The sequence below is a fragment of the Carcharhinus amblyrhynchos genome, chromosome 24 (genome assembly GCF_965287045.1).
Source record: "Carcharhinus amblyrhynchos chromosome 24, sCarAmb.v2.hapA, whole genome shotgun sequence".
Taxonomy (NCBI): Eukaryota; Metazoa; Chordata; class Chondrichthyes; order Carcharhiniformes; family Carcharhinidae; genus Carcharhinus; species Carcharhinus amblyrhynchos.
The window spans coordinates 8,724,360-8,737,477 of NC_137347.1; the positions used below are offsets into that span (position 1 = coordinate 8,724,360).

The 13,118-nt window shown below is 47.5% G+C and overlaps 1 protein-coding gene across 1 annotated transcript in view; it reads left to right on the top strand.

The window, feature by feature from the left end:
• epha10 (EPH receptor A10) overlaps positions 1-13,118 on the top strand; it is a 548,838-nt gene that overhangs the window by 531,643 nt on the left and 4,077 nt on the right. The window contains exons 14-16 of the mRNA XM_080211320.1: positions 825-974; positions 1,353-1,546; positions 8,903-9,073. Of these exons, the coding sequence (XP_080067446.1) occupies positions 825-974; positions 1,353-1,546; positions 8,903-9,073 (515 nt within the window). The remainder of the gene's footprint in view (positions 1-824; positions 975-1,352; positions 1,547-8,902; positions 9,074-13,118) is intronic.

Consider the following 13,118-nt stretch of genomic DNA (forward strand, 5'->3'; position numbering starts at 1 on the left):
TGATCTAAATTCAAATTGTTTTTTCTATTTTAAAGTTTTATGTACCCAGTTTTCCTATCTTTTTATTAAAGGGCTTGTTGAGGAACATAGGAACAGGAGTAAGCCATTTTAAAAATGTATTTATTCATTCATAGGGCATGGGTGCCACTGGCTGGCCAGCATTCATTGTCATGCCTCTTGCTCTTGAACTAAATGACTTGCTAGTCCATTTCAGAGGGCAGTTGAGTGCCAACCACATGGCTGTGGGTCTGGAGTCACGTGTAGGCCAGACCCAGTAAGGATGGCAGATTTCCTTCTACTGAAGTGGATACAGTATTCATTGTCAAAAAGATCAAAAATAAATTTAGTGGGCGGCACAGTGGTTGGCACTGCTGTCTCACAGTGCCAGGGACCCAGGTTCATTCTCAGCCTCAGATGATTGCCTCTATGGAGTTTGCACGTTCTCTCTGTGTCTGCGTGGGTTTCCTCTAGGTGCTCCGGTTTCCTCCCACAGTTTAAAGATGTGTGAGTTAAGTAGATTAGCTATGCTAAATTAACCTTAGTGTCAGGGGGATTAGCAAGATAAATATGTAGGATACGGCCTGGGTGGGATTGTTGTCAGTGCCAGCTCGATGGGCCGAATGGCCTCCTTCTGCACTGTAGGGATGCTATGATTCTAGGTGTACAAATATGACCATGGATCGAAAGCAAGGTAGAATTCACAATGGGGTAAATGCACTGTGTTACTCCTCGCGGCTAAGCTGAGAATAAAATCTCAAAGGGCAAACCTTGGTGCAAAGTTGGCCATATGTTTTACTATCATGAGCCCCATCTCTCTGAAACAGGGCGGGAAGGCCTCGGTCCTGTGGGCAGCTCCAGAAGCCATCCAGTACCACAGATACAGCACGGCCAGCGACGTCTGGAGCTTTGGGATCGTTATGTGGGAGGTGATGTCCTACGGAGAACGACCTTACTGGGACATGTCCAATCAAGACGTGAGTTGAGTAATTGGACCTTGGATGTGTAATTGTTGTTCGATTTCAGGCAAGATGGCTGCTAATGAATTTTTGACTTCACCCTTAGGACAGGTTGATGCAATTTATTGTCACTCCTATACTTGATTGGTTGTCGCGTAATTGGATTTCCTGAGACAGGGTGTGATTAGCAACTAGATATTATTGTTGTGGAATATTCAGATGTATAATTTTGTCTGATAGGATTTTGCACAAAGGGACCATTTTAAACTTAGTAGCAGGAGAATTGTGGAATGATTGTAGATTTGGCCAAGATTCAATTCTCTGTACAACCAATTGTGAATTTTCACAACCTTTAGATGAAAGTGATGTCTCTGTTGCCCTGTGTTGCCTCTGCAGGTGATTAAAGCAGTTGAAGAAGGGTTCCGTCTCTCTGCTCCCATGAACTGCCCTTCCAGGCTCCACCAGCTCATGCTGGAGTGTTGGCAGAAGGATCGCAACGACCGGCCCAAATTTGCACAGATCCTGGGCATCCTTAGCAAGATGGGCTGTAATTCCGACAGCCTGAAAGCCATCCCCAACGGCTGCCACAGGTAAATGCCAAGCAGAGTCTCGTGCTCCTTGCCTAAGCCTGCGTCTTACTGATCGGATTGGACCTTGGGCTGGTCGTACGATGGTTCGCGGTGCTTTATTTATGAACTTTTTGACTGGAGATGACGGAACTACACTGCATGCAGATTTCACCATTAAAGTCCCCTTGTGATTCTCTAATCATCCACCATCTGCTTCATCTTAATAGCATCGAACTTGATATTTGTGGATGTAACATCTGCCTCGGGTAGTAACGTATCAACTATATTTTAAATGTAAATGACTTGAGAATCGACACACGCTCTCCTCTTCAACTTTATGCTCAGAAATATGAAAGCTAAATATAAAAGAGACTAGTTTGTATACATTTGTGTTCCTTAATCCTTTGAGAGCCTTCGACTGATCTTGCTACCAGGGTTTTAATCGAGCCCAGACAGATAAAAGGCTTCATTTTTAATTGATGAGGAATGAGTTTGTGCGGTGTTTGGAAAGTCTCCTGACAGAGTACCTTTGTAAATGAACATTGCACCGCTGAGCATAAAACATCACGCATTCAGCAGCTTCACTCAGGCGAGACACAAGGACATTGGTCTGAGAAAGAAGCAATTCTGTTTGTGAATGTATGAATTAGGAGCATTAGGAATTCTCCTGAATAATTGTTTAGAACATTAGTGAAGATGCTAAAGGGTTTTCATTTTCACCTTGAATCAGGTCCATGATCTGGGACTGCTTAATCAGATATGTCATCCAGTATTAAGGTTGTCCACTTGATTTGACAGCACTTCACACTGACAATAAGTAACTATAAGTGAACCCAGGCCAGGGACCTGGGGGTCAATTCTGGCCTCGGGTCACTGTCTGTGTGGAGTTTGCACATTCTCCCCGTGATTGCGTGGGTTTCCTCCGGGTGCTCTGGTTCCCTCACATCCTCCAAAGATGTGTGGGTTAGATTGATTGTAAGAAGCCTGACAACACCAGGTTTAAGTCCAACCGATTTATTTGATAGTAAACTCACAAGCTTTCGGGGTTTGCCCCTTCATCAGGTGAAGAAGGAAACCTCAAAAGCTTGTGAGTTTACTATCAAATAAATTAGTTGGACTTAAACCTGGTGTTGTCAGACTTCTTACTGTGTTTACCCCAGTCCAACGCCGGCATCTCCACATTTAGATTGATTGGCCATGCTAAATTGCCCCTTAGGGATTAGAAGGGTAAATATATGGAGTTACAGGGATAGGACCTGGGTGGAATTGTTGGTGGTGTAAGCTCGATGGGCCAAATGGCCTCCTCCTGCTCTGTAGATTCTGTGAAAGCATGTGGGACCAGGTAAGGTGGTGGCATAGTGGTATTATCAGTGGATTAGTGATCTAGAGACCCAGGGTAATGCTCTGGGGACCCGGGTTCAAATCCCATCGCGACAGAAACTTGAACTCAGTAAAACAGTCTGGGATTAAAAAGTCTAATGACGACCATGAGACTGTTATTGTCAAACCCACCTGGTTCACTCATGCCCTTAAGGAAAGGAAATCTACCATCCTTATCCGGTCTGGCCTACCACCCATAACAATGTGGTTCCCTCTTAAATGCACCCGGAACAAGGGATGGGCACTAAATGGAGGCCTAGCCTGCGATGCCCATGTCTCATGAAGGTGTTAAAAAACAGTGACCTCACTCCCTCATGTGCAGACAATAACAGATGAGTGAATCTTAATCATCGGAAACAGCTTGATATTTGTGGTTTATTCGTGACCTGTCAGATGGTACAGTGCTCACCAGGCAAGCAGATTCAACAATGCCCCCTCCCCTGACTGACAGCAGGGCATCACTCGCCCCCTCCTTCACCCCCAGTCGGGTGTGCTGTCTGCATCTCTCTTCCACCCTCCTCCTCGCCCCTCTCTCTCCCTTCCTTCCTTACCCTTTGCCTTTGGGGGTGACTTGTCCCGTTGGGACCATTTTGTTTTACAGTTAAGTAGAACATTTTTGTTGGTGGGAAGTAATTTGGGAACAAACCGTACTTGGAGAGAAATGTTTGAGTTCTTGATTATTTGTTTTCTGTTTCCATTATTCACCAGTTAGATTGAAACACTTAACCTGATGAGGAAAATAAATTGACTTCATGGCTCAAAAAATATGACGTTAAACACAGGTACAAGAAATTATGAGGTAAAATGGAGGCAATTTAACTGTCATCTTACTCCCCCATCATCACGGTGACATTGTAGATAGTAACAATCCATTGTTTGGCGGTGAGGTCACTAGGGTATTAAATATTGTGATGCAACCTCATGAGAAAGAGGAACTGAGTAGGCCATTTGGCCCATCCAGCCTGCTCGCCATTCAATACTCTCATGGTTGATGGTGGCCTTAACTCCCCTTCCCTTCCTACCCCCACTCATAACGCTTCATCCCTTTGCAAATCAAAAATGTGTCTAACCCAGCCTTCAATATATCTAATTATCCAGTCTCTACTGCTCCAAACACTCTCTGAAGGAAGAAATTCCTCCCCACCTCTGTCTTGTGATGCCTTACTTTTAAACTCTGACCCTAGGTTCCGGATTCCCAAAGGGAATCCTCTCCGCACCGACCCTGTCAATTCCCCTCAGAATTGTATGTTTTAAAAAGATCACCTATCGTTCTTCTCATCTCCAACAGGTTTTTCTCATAAAACACCCTTTCATCCTAGGAATCCTCTGTGTGATGCTTGTCTGAGCTGTTCATAATGCAAGCATCGCCCTCCTTGAATAAGGTGACCAAAACTGTACACAGTATCCTGGCCTTGGTCTCACCAAGTACAGTTCTAGCATAATTTCCCTACTCTCTCACTAATCACCTTTTTTTCTCTTCCTACCATTCCTCTCCAAACTGTCATCATCCACTCTCACTCCTCCTATTCTCACTCCCCTCATAGTTCCTCCCGCTCCCCTCCTCTGTCTCCCCTCACTCACCGCCCCTCTCCCCTCACTCACTGTCTCTCTCCCCTCACTCGCCACCTCTCTCTCCCCTCACTCACTATCTCTCCCTCTCCCCTCACTCGCCGTCCTGCCCCTCTCCCCTGCTCTATTTCTCCTCAATTCTACTTACTCACCCCTCGCAGCTCCTCTCTCCTGCTGCTTGTTTTATCCCTTGACTCTCCTCTGTTTCTGTGTGTGTACTTTACTTTTCCCTCTGCATTACGTTGCCTGTCTGTCACTCACTATCTATTATCAGCGCTGCCTTCGACAGGCCGGACTGTCACTCTCTTTAAAGTTTGGCTTGTAGGGAACGAAAGCGATGTTGCCCGGTATTTAGCGAAAGATTTTTTGCAGACATTTTTGTTTCTGTATTTCTTATGAAGGAAAAGCCTCACGTTGCTCAGTGGTTTGCTGCTTGACACGCGGGACAGACCATTTTTGTGACACTGATGGTGCAGGACAGGTCATTTTCGAACACTTGTGCTGACTGAACTACTTTACAGAACTGAGCTGAAATCTGTCAGAATTATTTCATCTCAAATACGGCTGGGAGGAATGTGTCATATTCCTACACTTGCCTTGTCACTGTGATTTCCACGTGATCATCATCAGACTGAGCTTCAAAGGAATGCCACCCCCACCCCTCCCCATTCCATCAGTGACTATGGTCACATTGCCCTCACTGCCTCTGTCAGCAGCAGCCGAGAACGTGGAGTTGAGTTTAAAGTTTTATTTATTAGCGTCAGAAGTAGCCTTACGTTAATACTGCAATGAGGTTACTGTGAAAAGCCCCCAGTCGCCACATTCTGTTTGGGGACACTGAGGGGAGAATTTAGCATGGCCAATGCAACTAACCAGCACGTCTCTCGGACTGTGAGGAGGAAATCGGAGCACCCGGAGGAAACCCACGCAGACATGGGGGGGAAACGTGAAAACCCCACACAGAGAGTGACCCAAGCCGGAGATTGAATCCCGGTCCCTGGTGCTGTGAGGCAACCGTGCTAACTACTGTGCCACCTAAGTTGCAAACAGATCTGCCATGATTTTATTGAATAGTGGAGCAGGCTCGAGTGGCCTACTCCTGCCCCTGATTTCTATGTCTGTAGTTACTGGAGTTCTTCTACACTTACTGGTGACCTCAAGATTTGACTTTCAACTCTACCAAAGCCTGGACCTAACCCGAACTAAATCCAGTTCACCCATCAGCCCTTCTTTTTCTAATTTCCCTGTCATCTAAATGGTGAGTTTTTTTTTTCTATTTGTTCATGGCAATGTCATTGGCAAGGCCAGCATTTCTAAACATTGACCCTGTAAGAATGGCCTTAGGACCTTACTGAACCAGATGGGTTTTCTGTGCCTCAGTCACCTTTACTTGAGTCTAGCTTTCAATTCCAGATTTATTTTTAATTGAGGTTTTTTTAAAAATCCATTGGATTTAAATGCAGGTGGCCACAGCATTAGCCTGGTAATCATGATGCCACTATCTTCCTGATTGTTTTGCCTTTGTTATTAATTTAAATTCAAATTTTCACTCAGTGCCAACCTTTGCAATCTGTCCCAGCCTTGTCGACCAGCTTGTGTTCGTTTTGACCTCCTGTTACCCCCCTCCCCTTCCCTTTCACTCCTCCATTGGTGACAGATCCTCCAGCTGCTTCAGCGCTATGGCTACCACCTTTAACCCCCTTCTGTGGCAGCTTGGTCCAATTGGTAAATATCTTGAATCAGAAGTCAGAAGGTTGTGGGTTCAAGCCCCACTTTAGGAGACAGAGTTTTCAAGCTCCTCCCCCATTAGAGGTTTTCCTTTGGCAGGGCTGGAAAGCCTTTGCAATCTCCATTCACACCATGCAGGACCAGAAGATCCCATTGGTCATAGAGTCATAGAGCAGTACAGCGTTGAAACAGGCCCTTTGGCCCAACTGGCCAACCACAGTGCCTTCCCATTGCCCGTGTTTGGCTCGTATCCCTCGAATACTTTCCCATCCATGTACTTATCCAAATGCTTTTTAAATGTTGCTGTTGTACCTGCCTCAACCACTTTCTCTGGCAGCTCATTCCATACATGGAAAAAATTACCCCTCAGGTCTCTTTTAACTCTTTTTCACCTTATACCTACGCTCTCTGGTTTTCAATTCCCCTTTCCTGGCAAAAGGACTGTGGTCGGAATTTTACCGGCCCGCTAGCCACAGGAATCGGAGCAGCCGAGGGGAGAGCTGTGGAAAGATCGGCCAGGCTATAAAATCCCGTCCTATATAAGTTGACCCTACCTGTGCCGCTCATGATTTTGTACACCTCAATAAGGTATGTGTGTTACCTCAATAAGCCTCATGGTGTGAAGGGCTGGACAATTCTGACCTCGGTCTTAAGGACAGAATCTAGGCTCGCGTTTCAATGACGTAGTGGGGTAAAATTTTAATTGTTGCTGCGATGATTGTTTCCTTAAGAGCAACACAGCAGAGTAAGGGTCACCCAGCCTGGGAGACCAGTTGGGACTCAGTGGGGAATCAGCTCAGGGAGAGGAGTTCTCTGAGGCGTAGTCATTCCAGAACCAGCTGCTGCTATTCTTGTAGATCTTTCAAAATAAATCCTTTGCTGTTCAGTAATGGAGTCTCAGAGTGCATTGTTACTATTGGCAAAGCTGTCTTTAAGATGAGACGTTCAACCGATCCCTGTCTGCTCTCCCGGATGGATGTTCGCGATCCCATAGCACTTTTGGAAGATCAGTTGATTCCAGAATTCACTTGAGTGCTTCTTGGTTGCTGTATTTGTCTAGCGTACACTTCAAAAGTAATTGTATCAGCAGTAATTGTTTTTCTTTGCATTCCAATTGGACAGAAAGATTTACTGTGTTTTCAGAGGGGTGTTACTAAGGGCACCACCCCATCCCTGTCATGGAGTGGTGCACCCACGGATATACTGAACTACCATCAGCCCTGCGTCAGCTCAGCAGACTTGGCATCTACCTTGCGTTCAAGGTCTTGCTTTCTTGCAAATTGAGTGCTTTAAAGGCTTGGATTTCCAATTAAAACATTGGCTGAGATAGTCACAGGCAGGTTAGAAAATTTGGTGAACCAGCGAAATGTGTAGCACATGGAGAAATCCCAACCTTTGAATGTGGAACTCACTGACCAGTACAGGTGTTCAGCCCTAAGCTCTGTTAGTGAGTAAGTCTGTCTGTGGGGCTTTAATCTGAAATACTGGAATTTCATGATGATACAACACAGCACTGACAGAGTGGGTGGAATTTCATGAGAAAAATTCTAAGTGCCCGGCTGGCGTGAAAATGGGAGAGTTGCAGATCTATTTTTTTGGGTGAGTTTCTACACCCAGCCTGATGCACATCATGTGTGAAAAAATAGGCTAGGTGGTTTTTAGCTCCTAGGGGCTGTGGGCAAGGCTTAATGCACCTGTCAGCCTGATCAGGCAGCAGGGGGAGCTATTGCGCATGTGCAAACCTCTGAGGCTGCATATGCGCAATTCAAACAACAGAGGCCTGACAGAAAGAGAGAGATCTGTCAGGCCTCTGCTGCTACAGCCAGCCTCAACACAGAACTCCCCTCCACCCCATCGATCCCCAAACAATCACGGGGGCCTGCAGCCGATCTTAAGCCCCACATGGTCTGAAAATGTAGCCGTCACCACCCAGACCGATCACACCCCTGCCTCGCCAATCTGCCTGTTGGCAGAGCGACAGTAGCCCCCCCACATCCTCTCCCTACTGATCAAAGCCCTGCTCCCTATAAGCCCCACCCTGGCACTGCACAGTGGGCAATTGCCAAGGTACCAAGTTGCTACTGCCCAAGGAGCACCCCTAATTGTCCTTGACCTCCTCGGGGGCCTCTCTAGCGCTTGGCTCTTCTGGCAAGAGCAACACAACTGCCCCATGTTTATGGGGAGCGGATGTTTTCCTAGCTGGAGAGAACCTCTCCCGATGCAGCTATAAAGGCAAGTGAACCTGGACGATTGGGCGCTGGGCTCACTAAAGACATACAAAACACTGAAATATTTTTCCATAGTTTATTAAGCCTCATGTCGGAAATGGGCGAGAGGCTGACCTTGCTGGAAACCTGGTGCCAGTAAAATCACGAGAAATCAGGCGCAATCCCGATTCCTCAGCTGTTGGGGGATGTTACCAGCTTGCTGCACCCACCGATGGGAGAGGTGAGCTGGTAAAATTGCGGCCGGTAGGTCATTGCGGTTGAGTGATCTGTTATTTTATTTGTTATTTTAGATCTTATTTTAAACCTCCAGATTGCCCAATCAGAAACCGGATCCTCCAGTCCCTGGCCGAGTGCGTGACAGCCTCGAGGGAAAGGGAAGGGACGGCAGAGGATGTCACCGTCCGTGCAGGAACCATTCGAAAACACTTCGCTGTTTGCAATATCGGTGACCTCCTGTCCCCTCTCTTTTCAGCAGCAGACCTCAGAATCTGCACATTCCCCTCATGGAGCAAAACTTCCCGGCGTTCCCGTGCTTCGACTCCGTGGGCGAGTGGTTGGACGCCATTGAGATGGGCAGATACAAGGACAACTTCACAGCTGCCGGATACTGCTACCTGGAATCGGTCGCGCGAATGACAGTCCAGTAAGTGATCTTTCATTCAGACCAGGGGTGAGCACCCTGCGGCCTGGGGGTGGGGGCATGTGCCGCCCATCTGGGTTCTGAGTGCGGCCTACGAGACATTTTGTTGACCGTTGGCCACGTGCAGGGTTGTCACTTCCTGCCGATTTCCATCTGTGGTGTTTTCCAGCGGTTGAACTGATTCACACATAAAACAAGGGCAAATGAAGGCTCGCAACTTTGACTGTGAGAGCCGTGTGCTCCCTCTGGGTCCCAATTGTAAATACTTATTTTGTTTTTATCATTTGAAGCTGATGATAACTCTATATGAGTGATGAAGCATTTTCTATAACTCGTAATGAAATATTCAAAGAACAACACAGCACGGGAAACAGGCCCTTCGGCCCAACGAGCCCGCGCCGCCGTCCCATTGTCTCAGTGACCTATTCATGATTTTAGTCTACGCCTAATGTGCGAGGATCAGGGAGGTCCAATATAGGGACAATTTGTTACCCAATCAATCAGCCTAAAAGCGCATCTTTGGGATGTGGGAGGAAACCGGAGCACCCGGAGGAAACCCACGCAACCACGGGGAGAACGCGCAAACTCCCACAGACACAGGCCCAAATCCATGTGTCCGCACAGCAACAGAGATAGTCTCTGAGCTGTCATGTTGCCCTCGAGATGGTCCAGTTTAAGCACACTAACGACATGAAGCAATAGGCAACTCCCGAAGCAACGTCCAAGAGCAGCCCACTACAACCTGCCGCATGCATGCCCCTTGCTGGTCAACAAGGTGGACTTAAATGCCTGTGGAGACAAAAAATTCATTATTAAACAGGCAAAGACTGTAACATCCCTGAGGCAAAAACGGTTTATTCAGCGTGTATTAAATGCGTTTAATCATATTCAAGTGTCATGATGAGTGAACAAGCCCAATTTCAACCTTGTAGTCCACTGGGGTGGGGGTGGGTGAAGTAGTCCTGAACACATGATCTAAGCTGAAGTGAAATCGAGTGTATTTCCTTGCTCTGATGGAACTGGCACATCACCCAGGCCTCTTTTTAGATGGTTGGTGAAGTGGAGGTGGATACAGAGAGCCTGGCCTTGCTTAGCATCCTCCTCGGAGGACAGCATAACTGGCAAAAGTGGTGTCCACTTGAGGGAAGATGGCATGTATCATCAGACTGTCAGGTACCATTTACCAGGGAGATGGCCACAAGCGTCGTCACTCCCATTTCCCTGTCAGGCTCTGAACCTGCCGGCTAACCTCATAAAAGCAAAATATTGTGGGTGCAGGAAAGCTGAAATAAAAATAGAAAATGCTGGAACCATTCAGCAAGTCTGGCAGCACCTGTGGAGAGAGAAACCGAGGCAATATTTTGTGTAGAATGTGACTTCTTTCAATTCACTGGGGAAGTTGCATTAGACTCGAAACCTTGGGGATGATTTTCCGGTCTGTGTGCCCAGGGTCAAATGGCATTATGGCCACACAGAGAGGCTGAATGCAATTTGTGCCAGGGTGAACCACCTTTGGGGTTCTCCCCTGCGGTGATGTAATCTGGTTCACGTCCAGCGAGGCCGATGGCACTGGGGCATCGAGGATGGGTGGGGAGAAGAGAATGGGATAGTGGTTGAGGTGCGAGTGGGAGTGGGTGGGGGGGTTGGTGGTGGAGGGTGTGGGGGGGGAATTGGGGGATGAGGGTGGAGGAGTGAAGGGGTTGATAGGGGGTGAGGGTAGGGGGATGATTGGGGGGGGTAAAAGTGCAGGTGATGGGGGTGACAGGGGGTAGGGAGTGAAGATGGGGGCTGGGGGTTGAAGGTGGGGATGTGAGGGCGAGAGGGACTGGGAGGGGTGAGGGCGGGGAGATGAGGGTGTGGGAGGTGGGGAGTGAGGGTGGAGGGAGCGATTGGTGAGGTAAGGATGGAGGTGGTGGGGGGATAGTACGAGTGAAGGTGGGGCTGCGGGGTGAAGGGGGGGGGAGTCACCCTGATGCCTGTATGATGTTGAGGGTTAAACCTCCAGGATCAAAGGCTGGGGGTTTCCCCTATGCCTGCGGGAGGTCATGATGTCTGTGGTAGGTGTTAGGGGAACCTTCAGCTTTACTCTGAGATTGGGACGTCCAGCCAGCTTTGCCAGCACCTTTCCGTCCTGCGCAGCCCTTCCGTGGCCCCAGTCACCCCAACTTCCAAATAAATATCTAAGTGCGGGTGGGTGCATTGGTCCTGAGTCACTCGGCAGGAATCACACCGCTTTTCCTGCCGGAGAGCACATGTAGAGGTGTTTTGGAAGAATTGCGGCCTTCAATTCTGTTTCTCTTGCCACAGATACTGCCAGGTTTATTGAGTTTTCATTCTTGTCCTTGCTTTTCTCAGGATCCTGAGATGTGTGGTGTCTGCTGCACTGATTTCCATCCCAGTTTGGGGGGGGTGGGGGGGAGCTGGATATTTCCCTTTGTTTACTTATCAAAGACATTCTTGGGCATCCCATTTGGTCCAACAGCACGGTCATTAAAGTGGATCCAGTGATCACGATATCCCATTCGTAGCCCACGTTTCATATTTCAGTCAGACTTTAAACATTGAGTGGCACCGTGGTAAAGATGTGCTACTTTAAATATTATTCGAACAGGCAGTATTTTCAGCACACAAATTGACACAATGGGTTAAATGGAATTGCCGTTAAAATAGCTCACTGAACTTTACCATACGACATGGTTAAGCCCTGTAAAAGCTATGTGCATGACATAGGTAAATTGGCAATTTAGCAGGGCCTTATTAATCCTTTGCTTGTCTTCTTGGGGGAGTCAGTGATGGTTTTGGAATTCGTGATGAATTTCTACTAAAGCTTTCGTTTCTTTCCCCCCTTTATTTCCTCTGACAATGATAAAATTGAAGAAACCTCAAGGAAAAAGACTTTTAAATGGGCCAAAAAAAACCTGACATATCCTGCCTGTAAATGCTCTTGTAATTTGCTACTTAAAACCGACAACCTTGGTCCTGTCACATCATCGGGGCAGCACAGTGGTTAGCACTGCTGCCTCACAGTGCCAGGGGCACAGGTTCGATTCCCAGCTTGGGTCACTGTCTGTGCAGAGTCTGCATGTTCTCCCCGTGTCTGCGTGGGTTTCCTCCTGGTGCTCCGGTTTCCTCCCACAATCCAAAGATGTGCAGGTTAGGTGGATTGGCCGTGCTAAATTACCCCTTTGTGTCCCAGGATGTGTGGGTTAGAGGGATTAGTCGGGTAAATGTGTGGGTTTGTAAGATAGGGCCTGGGTGGGATTGTTGTCAGTGCAGACATGATGGGCCTAATAGCCTCCTGCTCCACTTTAGGGATTCTACAAAGGACTTAATGCATTAAATAGTTACTTTAAAAATAAATATCCCTGCCTGATGCATGGGCACTTGCTGTCACAGGCTGCAGGGTAGCTGTTTTCAGTGCCTGCTCTTTTGCTGGGAATACAGTGTCATTAGCCAGCATTGCTTTAATGTCCTATTGGAATGAAGACAAAACTGTTACCCGTGTTGACCTGAACTACTTGGCTGGTATTGTGGCTAATGCCCGCTCTGGATACAAAGAGGCAGAAGGTTCTGAAGGAGGCAGTGTCCTTGACTGCCAATGACAGTCAGGGTGGCTACACTGGCTATGTGTACAACAGGTAGCCCAGATTGGCTGCCGGGAGCTCACGGAGCCAGGTCCCCACAGTCACAGACAGGCTGGTGTGCCAGACCCTGTTGGCATGACTGGCAGGAGTGGGCAGGCTCTGCTTCCTGATGAGACATAAGTTGCTGTCTGGGCAGGGCATCCGATCAGTTTCAGCTTACCAACTCCCATTAACGCCTTCATTCTCACCAAGCTCCTGTTACAGTTTGACTGTAAAAGTCTGCTTGGCTTTCCTTTCTTTCCCACGCTTTATTCTGCTGGAATCTTAGAAAGATTTGGACCTCAAGGTTTTCCCAATTCATAAATATTCAGCACTTTGAGAAGAAGGAAGATAATTCCCACTCCAACCCATATTCTCCTATTTTAATTTGTGTTGGTATTTATTTTTATAAGGGCCCATGGGAA